General features: G+C 40.3%; 3 protein-coding genes across 5 annotated transcripts in view; 2 read left to right on the top strand and 1 right to left on the bottom strand.

Moving 5' to 3' along the window:
• Positions 1-347: 347 nt before the first annotated feature.
• Positions 348-13,182, top strand: znf236 (zinc finger protein 236). Of its 2 annotated transcripts, none has more exons than XM_022226486.2 (8): positions 348-501; positions 3,067-3,410; positions 3,860-3,996; positions 4,280-4,413; positions 5,285-9,588; positions 10,004-10,250; positions 10,604-10,738; positions 10,921-13,182. In XM_022226486.2, the coding sequence occupies exons 1-8, from the start codon at positions 450-452 to the stop codon at positions 11,109-11,111; spliced, it is 5,544 nt and encodes a 1,847-aa protein (XP_022082178.1). In that variant the 5' UTR covers positions 348-449; the 3' UTR covers positions 11,112-13,182. The 2 variants fall into 2 exon arrangements, with proteins under 2 accessions (XP_022082178.1, XP_086987773.1); XM_087131647.1 differs by lacking the exon at positions 348-501 and adding an exon at positions 718-820.
• The window catches only part of amfr (autocrine motility factor receptor), a 19,778-nt gene continuing 13,226 nt past the window's right edge, over positions 12,670-19,221 (bottom strand). For both annotated transcript variants that reach the window (XM_022226685.2, XM_022226684.2), the window contains exons 13-15: positions 18,883-19,166; positions 18,401-18,535; positions 12,670-18,261 (exon numbers count right to left, since the gene is read on the bottom strand). In XM_022226685.2, the coding sequence (XP_022082377.2) occupies positions 18,024-18,261; positions 18,401-18,535; positions 18,883-19,166 (657 nt within the window). In that variant the 3' untranslated portion in view covers positions 12,670-18,023. The remainder of the gene's footprint in view (positions 18,262-18,400; positions 18,536-18,882; positions 19,167-19,221) is intronic.
• Positions 15,961-16,415, top strand: LOC147795552 (uncharacterized). Its single transcript, XM_087131648.1, has 2 exons — positions 15,961-16,039; positions 16,081-16,415. The coding sequence occupies exons 1-2, from the start codon at positions 16,036-16,038 to the stop codon at positions 16,413-16,415; spliced, it is 339 nt and encodes a 112-aa protein (XP_086987774.1). The 5' UTR covers positions 15,961-16,035.

Below are 19,221 nucleotides of genomic sequence, written 5' to 3'. Positions count from 1 at the left end.
AGTTGGAAACTGGTGACCAGACCACCAGAAGTTGGAAGAACAACCACCAGAAGTTGGAAACTGGTGAAAGGCTTTCACCCGTTTCCAACTTCCATGACCAAATAAATCTCAATTGTAACCAGACTGCGAAGCGGGTTTAACATGGAGTAAGGATTCAAATTTATTTTGGCCTTCCTTTAAACGAGTCCAGGTGTTTTAGCTGTGCATTTGTCACAATGGCTGGTCATGGCATAGGCCATTAGTTTAGATGACTTAAATCATTATAATTGGAATTTACATTATAAACAAGTTAATGTTTAGTGCAGCGGGTGGCAAAATGTGTTTAGGGTCGAAAGCGAGCCGAACCTGCATCCGGGACTTTTGAGCCACTCATGACGTCACCAAGATTGGCCGTTTGACTACCGCCATTTTCTACAACGTCGTTCCGCTCACAAATAAATCGCTTCAAAATGCCTCGTCCTAGAGGCCCTAAACCAAGATACCGATCAGAGGGACAAGATGGTAAGTTGTTCAACTATTAAGGTTGAGAGTTAAAGCTAAAAAGACCCGGATGTGAGAGGAGAAAATGGTAAAGAAGCAGCGAATCTAGGCCCTTGCAGCGATGTAGTTCCTTTTTATTTTTTACACTGAATCATGTGAACAACAGGTACAATGTGGTTAAGCAGTTTGTGCGTCACGCAGATGTCTTTGTGCGGAACGATACGCACGTTCTAAATGTTTTCAAGATATTCTTGCGAGGGTGAACTGTCCAAAAGTTACTAAATCACCGTCTTTGTGGGGAAGTGCAGTCGACAATGCTGTCGAATTTTGTGGTTTAAGGGTAACATGATCATGTCAAATGTTGATTTTGATTCATGTTTCTTGTTGTCTCAGTTGTCGTTCAAAATGGCCGTGATCATGGTGGTTGTTTTTGTTGTTAGCACACACAACGCTGTGTCTTTCCCGTGCGTACACGTTACACGTACAGCTACAGGGGCCTGCATCAGTACAGTAGGCCCACATATGGTTACACGTTCATGAAAACGTCATTCATGTTCCACGGCCTATACCGCGGCCAACAGTTGATGTCCCAGTGCACAAACCTACGCCTATACGAGACTTGTCTGAAAAATCTAATGAAGTATTTTAAGTAGGTTTATAGGCCTAAATGCTTCGAAAGTTTCTCAGCTAAATTTCACTTTTTGTGACATGTAGGCCTAGGCCCCCCTTATACATCGATATTGTTTTGCTAGGCCAAACTTATCCGTCACTTCTGTAACATTTTCAAGTGGAAATTAGTGTTGTGTGTATGCATGGAGGAAAGGAAAAAAATGGGAACTCTTTCCCTCTTGGCTCTTGGTCGATCATGGATGCATTGAAAATACCCTTATTTTTGGTTGGCATGTTGTTCAGTGGTTTGGTCGTGGTAGTGGAAGCACACAGCCTCCAAACTAGCTCTTGGCCTACTTTAGTACTTATTCGGAAGGAGTTCCATTAGTTCCAACACTTATATCATGCTAATTTTTCCGTAAAACTTTAAATGGTTACAACAGCCATCAGAAAGTGATAAAATGTTCTAAAAAGTGAAGAGTGTTTATTGTACTAAGAAAACAGGTTTTGGAAAGATTCCCACATGTGGATGCCACTTGCACAACCCTATGAGACTGGTCTGAAAAATTCTCAGTGTTTTCTAAGTAAACGACTTGGTTTTTTCTTCCTAAATTGAACTTTTCTGGACATGAGGTTGCTTTCTGGCATCCATATATAGACCTCTTCCCCAGGTTTTTTTCAGACAAGTCCCAGGTTTGTGCATTTGAAGGGTATCAAGTGTTGTCCGTGTATGGAACTATTTCAGCGCTACCGATTATGTTTGTCAATCATCATGGATCTTTGTATTACTCAATTCAGTTTTTGGATTGAGGGGTTCCACAGGGCTCCTGCCTGGGACCTTCATTATTCATTCTGTACACTAGTCCTTTAATTGTCATTGTTAAAACCCACCTTCCAGATGTTCATTGTTAATATGCTGATGATAGGCAGTTGTACATTTCTTTTAGTCCCGACAATTCTGCCTACCAAACGATGTCAGTAGTTGCAATGGAATGATGTTTTAAAGAGTTACGTAGTTGGATGTAAACTGGCAGTCTCATGTTGAATGATAGTAGGACTGAATTTATGATTATTGGAACACGTCAGCTTTCAAAAGTTAACACTGAGTACGTCCATGTTGGTGAACAACTAGGGTTACTTCTGATCCAGTTACATGTAATTTAGGTTCATGATTTGATGAACATGTCTACTTGTGTTTTAAAGGTATGCGGTAGTGCTGTTTATTACTTGCACAACATCAGATGCAGTAGATTAGAAAATATCTGACCACTAGGTGCACTGAAACATTGATCCATGCTGTCATTTCTGGCTGATTGGACTACTGTAATAGTCTTTGATGAGGTCCACCTGATTGTTAGATAAATCAACTTCAACAGGTACAGACTACCTGTGTTCGACTTGTTTACAAGTTATAGAGGTTTTGTAATGTTTCACTATTGGCTTCCAGTGAAGTTTACAATTTTAAAATATTAGTGCTGACCTATAAATGCTTCCGTGGTTTGGCTCCAATCTATCGTAGCCAACTTTATTGTAAAGAATGGAACTGTCATTTATATGTGACTTACATGTACATTACCATAAATTAAAGCACATGCAGAGATTGGTTGATAACAAACAAACACCACTTTCTTTAGAATGAATGCATGATCACACCACTATGTGTTTATTTTGAAAGAAACTTTATAAGTTTTGATGGAAAAGAAAGTTTGTTCAGTGTACATGTATTGTCTGGTTTGTCACAGTTCCTTGGTTGTCTGTACATTGGAGAATGTTACGAGGTGCTAATTTGTATCAACTGTAATTATTCTGCCATTTTGTATTACACAAGCACCTTTGTAAACAGACCAGGTGCTTGACAGTAAAAAAGCTGGCAAAATAGAGTCAGGCTAACTCACTTGTTTGCCCTAAAGTATTTTGGATACTTTAAATGTTATCATTGCTAATTTGTGCTTGGTGCAAATACTAATTTGGTTTCAGGAAGTAATGTTGAAGACAATGCTGGTCCCAAGAGCCCTGGCATCGGGCTTTATCAGTGTGAAGTGCCATCCTGCACCCAAGTATTTAACCGTTGGAATCAACTTAAACGGCACGAGCGTAATCACGCCAGTGACAAGCCACACCGGTGTGACAAGTGCCCAGCATCGTTCAACCTGGAGTATAACTTGATGCTGCATAAGGCCACACACACCATGGACAGGCCTGAATGTCCTGATTGCCACAAGACGTTTTCACGTGTGGCTAGTCTCAAGGCCCACATCATGTTACATGAGAGAGAGGAGAATGTAATGTGTGCTGAGTGCGGTGATGAGTTCAGTCTACAGGTGGGTGTCAAATCTCGCTTATCTGCCTTAAACATTAGTAAATGATTAATATCCAAATACTAATTCACTTTGAGGATATAAGTTGAATATTCTATCATTTATTAATATTAATCTTTACTTCACCTGCGGAGGATTCAGATTTCAATAGAGGGTTTAGTTTGAAATTTTTCTTTATACATGTATACAACATTACATAGTGTACCTGAGAACAATCCTGAGATGTACTCTAAAGATAAGTTAGAATACAAGTTAGAAAACTGATTAACCTAAAGAGCTTTTCAAACCTTGTTCTCTGCAATGAGGTTTTCAGAATTAATTGGGAGAGGCAAGAATTGTCTCAATTCTCAGACATGAGATCTATTTTGTAACCAGTATTGTGATATGGGTTGTTTTGATAGAGCCAGTTGTAATTTTTTATGGTTACTCTTATTTACTCACCCTGTCAACAGAGTCAACTTGATAAACATCTTCAAGAACACCAGGCAGAGGCATGTGGCTCTATCTTTTCTTGCAAACTGTGTAATAAAGAATTTGCTGTGCAATTTCTACTCAAAGAACACATGAAGACCCATCAGAAGATGATAAGGTAAGACATCAATTAAAAGCCACAATAGGTTTTAATTGAACAATTGGTTCAACAATGTTTTCAAAGTATTTTATAAGGAGATTGAGATATTAATGAGTCCTAACTGCTTTTATGTTAATTTGGGAGGCACGACAGTTGGATCTGAATGAAGTCATTTCCCTTTTGTTTGGAAATGAAATCTGCCTAAAATGTTTATTTTTTAATCAGAAAAAAATGGCCATTCATCAGTATTGGTCTTTTCATTTCTTTTATTAAAAATTATGTGAATTTTCACTTTGAAAAGGTCACGTGTTTCAAGTGGGCAGACACAGTCCAGACGAGTCGTAGACCGCAGCATGTTTCATCAGGAATGTGAGTTCTGCTTAAAGACTTTCAAGAAGCCCAGCCAGCTTGTCAGACATATGCGTATCCATACTGGTAAGATGAAAGTACTGGTCAGTAAAAGCTTAGGTCTCACTTTACTTGTAACATAGGATTGTAAAGAAATCTGAGTGTGCTATCAACTAGGGGTGCAAGAAGCCACTGACACCAAATATTTACCATAGTACATGTCTACTAACGAATAAATTTGGGCACAAGTCAGCCCTGGTTCAGGTTCCAGAATCTGACTGTTTAGACTTGTAATACCTCTCGTTATTGTGAACAAAAGGTAAGCCAATACAGGTGATTCACAATAAAGCACCACCAAGAGTTTGCATCACATTGGCTAATCATAACGCATGAAATTTGTCAACCCTTTCCAAACGTACATTGGGTTGACAAATTTCGCGCATTGCGATTGGCCAATGCGTTGCAAACTCTTGGTGGTGTACTATTTGGAAACGGCTGTATTGGAAATGTAGCCCTAAAATGAAAGATAGGACTAAGTTAGGAGATTGTCAGAATTGTACCTATCAAAGTGAACTTAAATGTAGGGACTATGTATAGCATGTGGACATTTTTTGAATGAATTCAGTGAATACATATTTGTACAAAGTTTCATCATGTATTTTCTGACAGCATTAAAACTGTCTTTGAAGTAATGTTGCAGCAGCCATCAACATCTATCATTCCATATGTGGTGGTGGATTTTCTGTTCAAAATGTGGCATTATTACATGCCTAACTACATGTACGTTAATTTTGGCAAAAAGTTAGAGAAAGAGAGGCTTTTTTGTTGAAATGACTTCTTATGTAAAGTCAGTCTATTTTCTTCAGATATCTACAAGACTTTAAACGTTTGGCAATACTTTAAAAGTGTGACATTGAAGTGCTGTGTGAATTCTATTTTCTTGGTTTTTTTCTTTCAGGTGAGAAACCATACAAATGTGATGTCTGCAGCAAGGCATTTAATCAGAAAGGCTCCCTTCAAATCCACATGTCTAAACACACTGGAGACAAACCTCACCAGTGTGAATTATGCCCTTCAGTCTTCTCTCAAAAGGGTAACCTACGAGCACATGTGGCTCGAGTTCACAACCTCAACAAGGAAGTGGCACTCTATCAGTGTGAGGCATGCTCCTGTTCTTATCGCAAGCTTGGTAGTCTGAATTCTCATATCACCCGTGTACATGGAGGACTAGTGAGTACAGAGAAGGAGAACGAAGGCACAGAAAATCTTGCAGAGGGCTCGACATCCCTTCAGCTGGATGGTTCAGTGTTGCCGTCTAGTGTGGTCAGTGATGTCATCCAACAGTTACTGGAGATCTCTGAGCATTCAGAGGAGCATTCTTATGCCCATCAGCAGATCCAACAAATAGCAATGGGAGCAAGTGGTAACATCAACACGGACATTTTGCAGCAGGCTCTAGAGAACTCTGGGGTAAGCAATGACAAGCAAGATGGGTCCACTGAAACAGCATCAGCCAGTCGTCAAGTGGCAGCATTTGCTGAACTCTTGCAAAAACAGAAGACCCTACGCCTTAGACGTGGTCGCCTCCACTCCTGTAAATATTGCACCAAAACCTTTAAGAAGCCAAGTGATCTGGCAAGACATATACGAATTCACACGAGGGAGAAACCATTCAAATGCACTCAGTGTTTCCGTAGCTTCACCGTCAAAAGCACCATGACAGCTCACTTGAAAACCCACACTGGCGTCAAAGAGTATAAGTGTCATGTTTGTCATAAACTGTTTGCCACACATGGCAGCTTGAAAGTCCATCTGCGTTTGCACACTGGAGCTAAACCTTTTGATTGTCCACACTGTGATAAAAAGTTCCGTACCACAGGGCACCGCAAGACACACATTGCATCCCATTTTAAGGAAAATTCTCTGCGAAGAGCCAAGCCAAACCGACAAAAGCAAAAACCTCCACGCCCAGAGATAGAACTACCAGATGTTCAATTGCAGGAGCCAATTTTGATAACGGACACTGGGTTAATTCAGCAACTGCCGCGCAACAGTGCCATGTTCAACAGCGATTACAATGGGTTACAGCAAGGCGGCAGCAGCATTGACAGACCATATAAATGTAGCTTTTGTCCAAAGAGCTTCAAGAAGTCTAGCCATCTCAAGCAACACATTCGCTCACACACTGGAGAGAAACCATTTAGATGTCTTCAGTGTGGAAAGTCTTTTGTGTCCACTGGTGTCTTGAAGTCTCACAGTCGCACGCATTCTGGGATCAAATCTTACAAGTGCTTGATTTGTTCTTGCACTTTCACAACAAATGGCAGCTTGAAGCGGCACATGTCTACACACAGTGAAGTCAGACCATTCATGTGTCCTTACTGCCAGAAGACATTCAAGACATCTGTGAACTGTAAGAAACATATGAAGACACATAAACGTGAATTTGGTCTACAAGCTTTGGAACATGCATCTGCTGCTGCCCAGGATGCAGAAGGGAACGAGAACACTGCACAAACACAGCAAATACAGACTCAACCAACTACTCAACAGAGTATTGTGGATCAGCTAGCTGCTGTAAGTGCTGTTCAGAACCAGGCATCTTTGTTGGGCCAACTTAATAGCCAGACACAGGAAGTCTTACGACAACAGGCTACGCTAGAATCATCTGATACTAACCTGTCTTCGCAGGCCTTGACACAAGGTTCACTCACGCAGTCTAACCTGGAAGCTCTTACAGCACAAGACTCACTGACGCATGCAACAATTAACAGCCAGACACTTCTGCTGACTCAGCATCTGGCTAACTTGGCCAATAGCCAGGCAGGATTAACTCAAGAACAACAGATCAGTCTTCAGACACAGCAGATTCAGCAGCAACTTGAGGCTATCACAGGCCAATCCTCAAGTATGTTTCAACCTAATGTTGTAGTTCAGCCAGATCATATTCCCACTCAGACTGTCAACCAGAGAATGCGGCTCCTGCGTGCTGAAATGGAGGATGGAAAAAGGACATACAGATGTGGTTATTGTAATAAAGCTTTCAAGAAGTCCAGTCACTTGAAGCAGCATATCAGGTCTCATACTGGTGAGAAGCCCTACACCTGCATTCAGTGTGGCCGATCGTTTGTTTCGTCAGGAGTGCTGAAGTCCCACCAAAGGACCCACACTGGAGTTAAGGCTTTTCAGTGTAACATTTGTAATACAACCTTTACTACAAATGGATCTCTAACTCGTCATATGACTATTCATAGTGATGTCCGTCCATTTGACTGCCCAAATTGTGATGAAACCTTCAGAACAGCTATTCACTTGAAACGCCACATTAGGTCAGTCCATGAGGAAGTGGAGCGGAATGCTAGCTCAGAAAACCGGCGAAGTAGAAATGTGCTAGTCTTTACAGAGGAACAGACAAAGGAACTAAAAAAGACTGTGCCTCCTCGTAATGCTAGCGTATCCGAGAGGGTTCTTATCCAAGAGGTCTTGGAGAAAGATCGCATTAGTGAGATAAAGGACAAGAATGAACTCTTGGAGAAAGGCCCAAAGTTTGCCAACAAATGCGATCACTGTCCAAAAAGTTTCAAGAAGCCCAGTGACCTTGTAAGACATATTCGCATTCACACTGGTGAGAAGCCTTTCAAATGTGATGAGTGTGGTAAAACTTTCACTGTGAAGTCCACTCTGGAATGCCACATGCGTACACACAGGGGAGGAAAGAGTGTCACTTGTCATATCTGTAGAACTGTGTTTGCCACTAAAGGTAGTCTGAAAGTCCACATGCGCCTGCACACTGGAGCAAAACCATTCAAGTGTCCACATTGTGATGAGCGTTTCCGTACATCAGGGTCAAGAAAGATGCACATCATGGCACATTTCAAGCCTGTAACCACGAAGAAGGTTGGCAAAGCCTCACAGAAATCAGCTACCACAAATGCCGACCAGCAGTACAACCTTGCCGAGAACAGTAATGCACAAGCTGCTTGCTCTGTATCTGTTGATGAAACGGAGCCCACCTTGCTTCAGCAGCAGCAGGCTTTAGCTGGCCAAGCTCAGGTCCTACCCATCACAATTGCTGGTAATGAAGGCCTTACATTTGGTGATGGTGGCATGGGAGCCACAGTTATGCAAGGATTAGAAGGCCTTCAACTCCAGCTGACTGCTACTAATCTAGGCCAGGGTCTGCAGCTACAGGGGCTTGATCAGAGCATCACTGTACAGATTGATCCCAATCTGCTTCAGCAACTCCAGCATGGCAGCTTGAACCCAATTATGCTACAAGCTGGAGACTTGAATCTGGGTCAGATTGGTTTGCAGTTGCCTCAGAGTGATCAGGCTTTAGCAACCACAACTCCTGACCCAACCCTCTCTCAATCAGCCTTTACCCAGGCAGCTGACCCCCAGCAGCATCTTCTGGTGCGTATTGACCCCAGCATGCTGCAAGTGCCTGTGGAAAACTCTGCAGTAGGATCCAGTGCAAGTGATTCTACCCCTGTCTCATTGGACACAAATTTGATCACGCCAACCCAGCAACATGAGCTACCAATCATCCCTGTCTCTTACAGTTCTGGCTCATCACAATCATCCACCTCTCAAGTCTTGATAAATACCAATATGTCCAGTGTAGACCAAGCGTTAAATCTTAGCACTGTCACCAGTGTGGGTGGAGGTCTGTCTGAAGATCTAACACAGCCTGTCCAACAGCTGACTCAATCTCTGGACAACCCGAAAGAGCCGCAGATGGTCATGTCTGATGTGGCAGGGGCTTTGGCCCAGTCTACAACTCCGATCACGTCACTAGTAACTACCCAATCATCCATCATCACCTCTCAGACAGATCCTATCATCAACGAGATGTTGCAGACTGTTCAGGATGAACGTTCCCTATCTCTTAGTGATTCAACTCTCACTGCTGACCCTTCAAATGTTGGTCAGCAGACATTCCGACTCTCTGTTGGTGGAGAGACCATCAGTCTTTCCCAGAATCTTGTCCTTCAGCCTGGTATCGGGGCCATGAGTGGGACCACAAGTCAGTCTTCACTCACTCAACCAGGAGACGCTAACACAAGCATGGGTCAGAGTACCATGGAGGTACTGAAAGTCAACATTTATCAAGACCCAGAGCAGGATGCATCTGGTAGTAGAGAAGTAAGACGTGATAGCACATCAGATCCATCTCTGTCCAAGCAAGGAACTTTGTCCGTAGCTGAAGCTGCAGCCTCCATAGGTTCACTGTACACATGTAATGCACAGGACTGTACTCTGGTGAGTACATATAAATACAGAGTATCAATTCTTTATTATAAGTGACAGTATAGCTTACAAAACTGCTTCATGACATTGCTTTGTGGTTAAAGAAAAATCTCCTACATCAAAAAGATTTCTTAAACACTAAATATCCTAAAAAGTACTCTTTAAAATTCCAACAAGGGAAGTTGTCCATGTACCATACAGGTACATGGATAGACACTAGTACTCAGTCTCTCCGTTCTGGAGAACTGTGCATGCAAATGGTACATGTACTTTCTCATGAAAATGTTTAATTCATCAAAGAATGAGTTTAACCAATTAGTCTGAAAATACTTGCACATTTTACTGATCTTGTTGAAATAATCTTCATACTGATACCATCATGTATTTGAAACCAGTTAACGAAAACTTGATAATTGTCCATCAACAGGTGTTCACATCCATGAATCAGTTACGTAAACACCAGAGTGATGCTCACGGTGACCTTCGACCCTATGTGTGCTCCATCTGTAACAAAGCCTTTAAACGCCATAGTCACCTCAAGGAACACGAAGCCACTCACCTACCTAAGACCCCAAACACAAGAGGTAGCAAGACTACTCCATTCAAATGTGACGTGTGCGGGAAAGGCTTTGGCAAGCAGAGCCAGTTGCAGCGACATATCCGAATACACACAGGTGATTAAGAATTGAGCCATCTGGGGCATGTACCTAGCAGGTGCTTTGGGGAACACTATCATGTAATTGAAGCAAGCTGTAGTGTATGAGTCTTGTCACAACAACCATTTGAAGTCATTTTCTGTTTTAGATTTCTTTCAAAACCTCAGTGTTAAGTGGTACATGCATGTAAGTTTTTCTTATCTGTAAAAGCTCAGTTTCATGATTCAGTGTGTACGTACTTTCCAATACCTAAGATTTCAAGAATGATCCCTTTGATAGCAGATCCAGTTAAAACAGGTGTTTACCTATTGAAACACTGCAAAGTATCTGAGATTTTTTGTTCTTGTAACAGCTTGTTTGTTTAATCCTAGGGGAGCGACCATTTACTTGTCCTCAGTGTGATAAGGGTTTTAACCAGAAGAACAGTCTACAGATGCATATGATGAGACATACAGGCGAGAAGCCTCACCAGTGTGAATTCTGCAACATGGCATTCTCACAGAGAGGTATCATGCATCTATACATAGTCTAAGCTTCAACATTAGAGAATTAATTCCTCAGATATGATAGACTGAAGGCTTGTAGTATCATTGGAACAGAGGTTTTTATTTTTCAATTTTTGATTTGAAAAGGAACAGTTGTTAAATCTTCACTCAATTTCCATTTGTAAATGTTGCTGTGCTTGCAGGTAACCTAAGAGTACACAAGATCCGAACCCACAATGCTGCAGCTTTTGACCCAAGTCAATCAATGGCTACCGAGATGGAGGACAGCCAGGACATGTCAGAAGTCATGGGTGCTGTCTTAGGGGGGAAGCCCAGTGTACCTCAAGAGTCCATTGACCTGGAGAGTATTGTACCAAACCTCTTCAGTGAGTGAAGTGGTTGATGGCATAAAATACAGAGTACATTTGTAGGTACTGCAGATGCAGTCCTATAATTACGGTCAGATGACAATGGAGTTGATGAACACATAAAAGTAACTGTTCCTTGATCAATGTGTTTATTAGGCAATACGCAGCTGAGTACCAGTGACACATTTTGGCTGGTCCCCTACTTTGCCTGAACCAACTTTTTCCATGCTCAGTAAACTGACAGCTTTGATAGAACAACCATGAGATTGGCAATACCTCAGCTCATTGTGCAAGGTGTTGCTTCTTGCTGCTTAAAATAGCATTCATAAATACCTCAGGCAGTCTCCGTATTCAACAACGTCCAACTTGATGGTGTATGAACATTTGATAATGCCTGCTGAGAAGTGATAATGCTTGCTGCGTAAATCACGTGCTGGCACCTTGATACGAAACAGTTCATTTGATTCTTATTAATCATGAGTCTGGGTGCACATGGTTCGCCACGTGAGTGCAAGTGGACAATTTGCACAAGGAGTATGCCACAAAATGGACAGTGATGTTGGGGAAATAAAAGTAAAATTCTAGAACAAAATCGCTGGAAATCCATGTATTGATTTCTTTTGACTCCAACAAAAAGGTATTTATGAATGGGCATAATTACATGCAGGGCAGGTCTTAAACTAATGTTTTTAAGACCGGCTCAGGAAACTGAAAGCTGATAATGCCCTCTCCTGCGGCTAAGGCATTAGTCGCATCCATTCTCCTGAGCTGGTCTCAAACACACGTTTAAGACCAGCCAAGCACATATTTATTCCCCTAATCATTGTGCAGCATCTTGCGGCACAAATTTTGACTGGTACTTTATTTCTGTACACTGTACATGTATATGGTAATCTCTGTTTAGTTCTTAGAAGTCTGTGCATGCCTTTTTGTCAAGTGTTATTCCTTTATTTTCAAATATTGGTATGAGATGGTATATTTGAACAGAAAAACACCAAATAGGGTTTAAGTTCTGGTTTTTAAAACATGTTTCAACTGCTGAGTTTTTTTAATAGAATTTTTGTATGCAACGCCTCCCATGTCCGATGTTTTAACACAGTTTTCTAACTCAGTTTTCAGCCAGCAAGTATTTAACCTGACCAGATCATGAAGTGTACGTGTGTAACGAAGGAAACAAAATGGTAGGGATCACATTTCTACTAGTTAGTCAGCATTACAGTTGAAGTGGCTATCTATAAGTTCACCCTTAGGAAAACTCACACTGTTAGTGCTGCAAAACCTTGTTCAAAGAAAAAGGGAATGCACATTCAGCTACATGTACACTGTTGTATAACACTTGTATAATAAGAAACTATTTTTGGTGTGAACTGCCATAATTAGTTGTTCCAGTTGTTAGATAAAAGTAATTTTTAAGTTCTGTGGATGGAAATCATCAAGGGTATTTAAAAAAAATGGAGCATGCTGAAATGTAGTCCCCAAGATGTCTGCTTTTCATTTCTTTTGCACTTGGTTAATTTATAACTTTTAATTTTCACAAGTTGTTCATCTTTTATTCCAGTTTTGATAGACACCGATACTAAAATGTAGGAGAATTCGAGTTTAATGTTCAAACATTAACAAAGTCATAGCATCAATTATTTTGAACAAAGTCAGAAAGGTTGCGAAATCAATCACACCCATATAACAGGAATCTTTTCCTGTATTTAGTTCAATTAGTACGTTAGTATTTTTATATCAAGTTAAATTGTATAAAATTTTTGTATACAATTAGATTTTCCTCTGAATCCACTGCATATCTACCAATCTTCTCCGTCACACATTTCGCTTAACTTTTCAGTTCACAACTTATACATGTACAAAATAATTACAATTTCTTAGACAAGCTTTAAACAGTGAAAACTAAGTCAAGGTTGAATGCAATCATTAACAATTATGTAAACCATTTCAATGCACTCGACCATAAGTCTTACTTTTAACCAATAGTTTGTTCAAGATGCATGCATTACCTGTTTGTGTTTGCAGCTTTTGGGGGTAAAACCAAAACTGTTGTCAATTTAAGATTAAACCAAAAGTGGACAGCCAGTGAACCTGTCAAAATTGTGTAGTGTCGATCATCGGTTATTTATTAGTTTTAACCGGACAAACTGGGCTGCAGGAGAATCAGTGTTGGTTTGATACCACACTAAAGTCTTGTGTGATTGGCCACCATATTAATGTACAGTACTGTATAGTATGTAGGACACTGGAAATGCAACCTGGAAAACTTGACAATGTTTGAAAAACAGTTGGAAGAATTTGCACTTTCCTGCATGAAGCCAAATCTGGTTTAAGGTCAAAAGGCACCCTTTTTGGATTCTGAGAAAATGTGCCACTGCAGGTCTTGTGTAGAAATCAGTGGTTGGCTGCCAAGGGACAATCCATGGGTATCCAGTTTCCACAGGTGGACAAAAAGAATACATGTAATTGCGATGGAATGTTAACAAGAACTTATAACTTTTCACAATTTCTGGTCCAATTCAAACATGGCTACACCTTTCGCATACCATTCTTACTCTAAGTACATAACTACAGGGCAGTATTGTGGTTGATGATCAACATGTACATATACTAGTTTTACATCTGGTTTGGCAAAAGTAAGTTACTACAAGTTACAAATCGTGCAGAATTACAAATCAAGCCCAAATTTTTGACTTTCCTTATCCTTGAGCTTAAAAGATTGAAATAAAAATATACTCATTTTATAGTCAAGCTGAAGACCATAAACAAGACCTTTTGTGGAAGGGCCTCACAGGCATTGTATGTGTAGAAGTTTTTCCTGCCTACTGGAATAGACTACCGGGCATAACTTTATATGCATACTTTGAAAGTACCAGACAAAATAATGAAGAATGAAGGCATACAAATTTCTGATCGAACCAGCAACAGTAGAGGATAACTTTGCTTATCACCCCTCAAGCAAGAATGAAGTTTTATTCAGCTGTAAGTTTAACAAAAGATATCGTTAATTAACAGGAAGGTTTGCCATAATGAGCAGCTTATAAATGCAATGTACCATTGTATGCGCAGAATCGAGAAAATTTAGTAAAGCCTCATAATTTAAATGCAGGTTGAAATGGCAGGAAAGTTCAATGGAATGAAAAAAATCTGTTCTTACAATATTTACAGTCATTTGAAAAGTTCAGGACCACCTGTAGAAAATGAATTAACCTGAAGGAAAACCAAACTTAAACCAATCAATCATGGCAACTTATGTTTATTTTCAATGTGTAACCTTGGTACCTTGGTAGAACATTTTTGACTACATTTCCATGATTTGACATGTTAACAGTCTAATAATCAGTGTGCCCTCCCTTGTTTTTTATTGCTTCAACTGGCTATTTTTTATCCATGATGCCTTGTAGAATGTCATACAAGACCTGTCTTTGCAACCAGATCCCTTGCGGCGTCATCTGTACGGGACAGCCAGAATTTTGGCGATTGTACAGTAGCAAGCAGAAGCAAAAAATTTCAATTAAATGGATATATAGCACTACACTGATGTTATGCACCACTGTAAAATCATGTTAAGTAATCATTCAATGAAACAGTGTAATGCAGGCCCAGTGACAGAAATACCAATAAAATTCAAGGTGGTCTTAAACTTTTGCAAATGACTGTATAGTATCTTTGTAGCATTAACAAATCAAAATATGTACATGTACATTGTTTATCTTCACAAGAAAGAAGGTGAAGTGCTTATGACACAAATGCTTGTGTGTCACAAATTCAGTTCACATAAACTCGCAAATCAATGTTACAGCCAGGTACATGTATCATGGCCTATTTTCTTGGAAGCTGATACTCTAAGGTACTGATGTTTTAACATTACAGATTCATCCTTTCCCATACTGAGTACAAACTCAAGTACCAATATAAACATATCAACACATGAAGATGACTCCTTTAAATAAAAACCAAAGACAAAAAACAAATTTCTTGATACATCCATTATCATATTGTAATTACTGTTACCAATGTTACATAACATTAAACAACATAAATTGGTTTCATTTGTAAAATTGTTGCAAAGATGCATTTTGTCACTGAGAAATGAACATTTTATTATATAAGAGCTATCTCCACAATATTAAGCTGTGAACCTGGGATCACTTAAAATGTTCCTCTCATGCAAACATTGGCAACAGTCCAAAATTATATATTGGTGCTTTGTGTCTGCTTTCAGGAAAGAGCTCACACGAACTGATTTTATTGCATGTAGGCAGTTTGCTGATGCCATCAACACCATAGATGTCCTCTCACTTAGCCAGTTTGCTGATGCCGTCAACACCATAGATGTCCACTCACTTGGCCAGTTTGTTGACGCCATCAACACCATAGATGTCCTCTCACTTAGCCAGTTTGCTGATGCCATCAACACCATAGATGTCCACTCACTTGGCCAGTTTGTTGACACCATCAACACCATAGATGTTCTCTCACTTAGCCAGTTTGCTGATGCCATCAACACCATAGATGTCCACTCACTTGGCCAGTTTGTTGACGCCATCAACACCATAGATGTCCTCTCACTTAGCCAGTTTGCTGATGCCATCAACAGCATAGATGTCCACTCACTTGGCCAGTTTGTTGATGCCATCAACACCATAGATGTTCTCTCACTTAGCCAGTTTGCTGATGCCATCAACACCATAGATGTCCACTCACTTGGCCAGTTTGTTGACGCCATCAACACCATGGGTGTCCTCTCAGCCAGTTTGCTGATGCCATCAACACCATAGATGTCCACTCACTTGGCCAGTTTGTTGACGCCATCAACACCATTGATGTCCTCTCACTTGGCCAGTTTGTTGATGCCATCAACACCATGGGTGTCCTCTCAGCCAGTTTGCTGATGCCATCAACACCATAGATGTCCTCTCACTTGGCCAGTTTGTTGACGCCATCAACACCATGGGTGTCCTCTCAGCCAGTTTGCTGATGCCATCAACACCATAGATGTCCACTCACTTGGCCAGTTTGTTGACGCCATCAACACCATAGATGTCCTCTCACTTGGCCAGTTTGTTGACGCCATCAACACCATAGATGTCCTCTCACTTAGCCAGTTTGCTGATGCCATCAACACCATAGATGTCCACTCACTTGGCCAGTTTGTTGACGCCATCAACACCATAGATGTCCTCTCACTTGGCCAGTTTGTTGATGCCATCAACACCATAGATGTCCTCTCACTTGGCCAGTTTGTTGATGCCATCAACACCATGGGTGTCCTCTCAGCCACTTTACTGATGCCATTGGCATCATTGGTATCCTCTTCGCCTGTTCACTGATGCCATAAATGTCCTGGATGTCCTCTTGGCAACCCTGCTGATACCATCAACATTACGGATGTTCTCCTGGCTCATAGGTCTCAATACCCTGTTCAATTTCTGCACATGACAATCAGTTTACATCACACTTTGACATATCAACACCGAGCAAAACAAGGCCCCAGTTGGTTTGTGTGCAATAATTCGCACTGGGAAAAATAGAAGATCTATAAGTTTTGTGATGCACCGGACTATGTACATGTACTACCCTTTCCTTATAGCCACTATATTATTAAAGTGAGTCTACCCATCAAACTTTGATAAAATGAAACATCCTAAATTACGCCACAGACATTTCCAAATTATTATGAACATGAGAAAAAGAAGTTAAACATATTTTTGTAGCAAAGACATATGTATCTCTTACATCAAATGCAAAACATTTTCATTATTTTTTATCACATGATACATTATACCTCTAAGAAAATCCCTTTCTCTTATAAAAGAAATTGACATTAAAGAACAAAATATGCACACAAAAGATCACATCTATAGTATTTCATTTTACATCCAAAACAAAAGTAGATGTTCCAGCATTCTGAATGAGGATTTTAAGTCAAAAATTAATCTTGTAAAAGTTTGCTGAAATGGACGTTTGAAAATGTCAAATATTACCCCCACACAGTAGGGGGAAACTGGAGAAAAAATGGGATATTTCAAGGAATTAATGGAAATAGTTACATTTCCTAACTTCTTTCAATTGACTCATCATTCCATGTAATTATGCAAGTACTTTCCAACTTTTTAATCCTCTGATGAGTAAAACGTGATCCAATCCGAATTTTTTGAAAACAATTATTTCATATTCTGCTTGCTAACGTTAATTGGTCTGAGGATGTACATGGTTGCTAGGGAAAAACTCAACTCTGTAACTCAAGAGAAACTGTATGACTCACACTGCATACAAAAATATGAATTCAAAAATCATTCGTCATGTAGTTTTCCTTCTCAAAAGGCACAACATAATTCATATCAAAAAGTTTCATCCTTTTAGTTTTTGAGGTAATTTGCTCTCAGTTTGGGCCATAGACAAACATTTCTCCAATTTGTAGCACCTTCAAGAGATACACAATAGAGCACTTTTTAGGCATTATATGAGGCTATAGTACACAGGTTTTTACATGAAATGAAATATGAAAACTCTCTTTAAATGACAATGTAAAGACAGCGTTGGGTTTCTATGATACTGAATGTATGTAGCACATAACACTACGCTCTTATTGGCCAAGCTGCACGTTCAAATTCTGTTGTATGTGGCTTGTAATTGCTCATATTAAGAACAATCAAATTATCTGTTTTAGTGCTCTCCTGTTGCCATGGTTATATTTGTACTTTTTTTACTTATCAGCCTACCTTGTTTCAATTTTTGCAAAAATCTTTGAAGTACTTTTCACCTCTTATATATCATTACCTCAAATGCATGCAAAACACAAAGCTTAAATTAAACAAAAAATGAAAGAATTCCAAAACCCATGATAAATGTAAGAGAAGCTCCGTTGAAATGTAAAAGCAACAATCTCAATCAAATGACGTATCGATAAACGTGCAATGATATAATTGTTATATTTTTTACTGTTGCTGTGCCATTCTCCGTATTGCTGCCTCATATGCTACAGCTCTTCTTCTGGTTCTCTCTTCCTCCTCACTTGAGGGCGCTCCAAAACTATCCCTAGATGATGGGTTCTGGTTGGCTGACTGTGACCATGTGGTACCTGAGCCGGGAGATGATTGGGTGGCTGCTGCCATGGAAGCACTGGTGGTGGTGGCAGTTGCATTCTGGGAATGTGCCTGACGATTTTGGAATCGCCTGAGGAGAATAGATATTATGATATAATTACGGGGAGTCTGGTCAGTCATTTTTAATAGAAACCTTGCAGAAAATCATTTATCTGGGACACAGACAAAAATAAGACTGGGTCAATATTAATCCATGAGGCTTTCCATACTTCCTAGCCTGCTGAAGTAGCAGCTCCTTTCTCTGTTTGAGACTATTTTCCCTTTCTGCTGATGATTTGGAGAATCTTGCTGGTAAAGCTTGAGGCCCATCACCCAAAGCTGAGGGTCTGTTGTCCTCTGCAACACTGATAGGAAATGAATGGAAGGAGGTAAGGGTTGGTACAGTCATACATTCTTTCCATCCAGGCTGAAACGCAGATTTGTTTTTCATTTCCTGTCTGATGTTTTGAATGTGATTAATCTGGGGTTTTGTTCTTACCTGTTTACATTTTGTCTTGAAAAACAATATTGGCAAAACAGTTAGCAATGCTTGGCACTGTTAGCAGGGTACACTTGCACACGAATCCTGCTTATGTTAATGGGGCTAATTGCACCCGGTTTTCTTGACAAGCCATCAAACATTAAGATGAGTTTTTGTTTTGTATTTGATTAATATTTTTTTATGAAAATTTGAAACAAATTAAGCAGATACCTGGTAGGCGCATCCAATTCTGTTTCCCTCCCTGCATCTCTGTCTTCAGATAACATTCCCCTACTTTGCTGGTAATTGGAATCCCCACCCCCCTGCCAAACCCTTTCCATTCCTCTAGCTGTCAGCCCAAGTTGTCGTACACTCTCTGTTATAGTTGTTGCAGGTACGTCATACATTGCAGGTGTGGTGTCTAGGTCATTGCTAGGTGAGGGGTCTGCAGAAGGGGGAGGGGTTTGCCCAGTAGAGGGGGTGGGTGTTGGTGGGTTGTCTGTGCCTCCGGACTCCTGCAGATGTTATGCGATCAAATTGACATGTTAGACCTCATTTCCCTATCAATAA

This window comes from Acanthaster planci, unplaced genomic scaffold (genome assembly GCF_054643075.1).
Source record: "Acanthaster planci isolate LZ-2023a unplaced genomic scaffold, COTS_SCS Contig5, whole genome shotgun sequence".
Taxonomy (NCBI): domain Eukaryota; kingdom Metazoa; phylum Echinodermata; class Asteroidea; order Valvatida; family Acanthasteridae; genus Acanthaster; species Acanthaster planci.
The sequence above is the reverse complement of the archived record's forward strand: the minus strand, read 5'-3'. Positions and strand labels throughout refer to the sequence as shown.

Coding starts and splice junctions, on each gene's coding strand:
- znf236 (XM_022226486.2), top strand. CDS start 450: ATGCCTCGTCCTAGAGGCCCTAAACCAAGATACCGATCAGAGGGACAA. Junction 3,411..3,859: donor GTGATGAGTTCAGTCTACAG/GTGGGTGTCAAA, acceptor CCCTGTCAACAG/AGTCAACTTGATAAACATCT. Junction 4,414..5,284: donor ACATATGCGTATCCATACTG/GTAAGATGAAAG, acceptor TTTTTCTTTCAG/GTGAGAAACCATACAAATGT.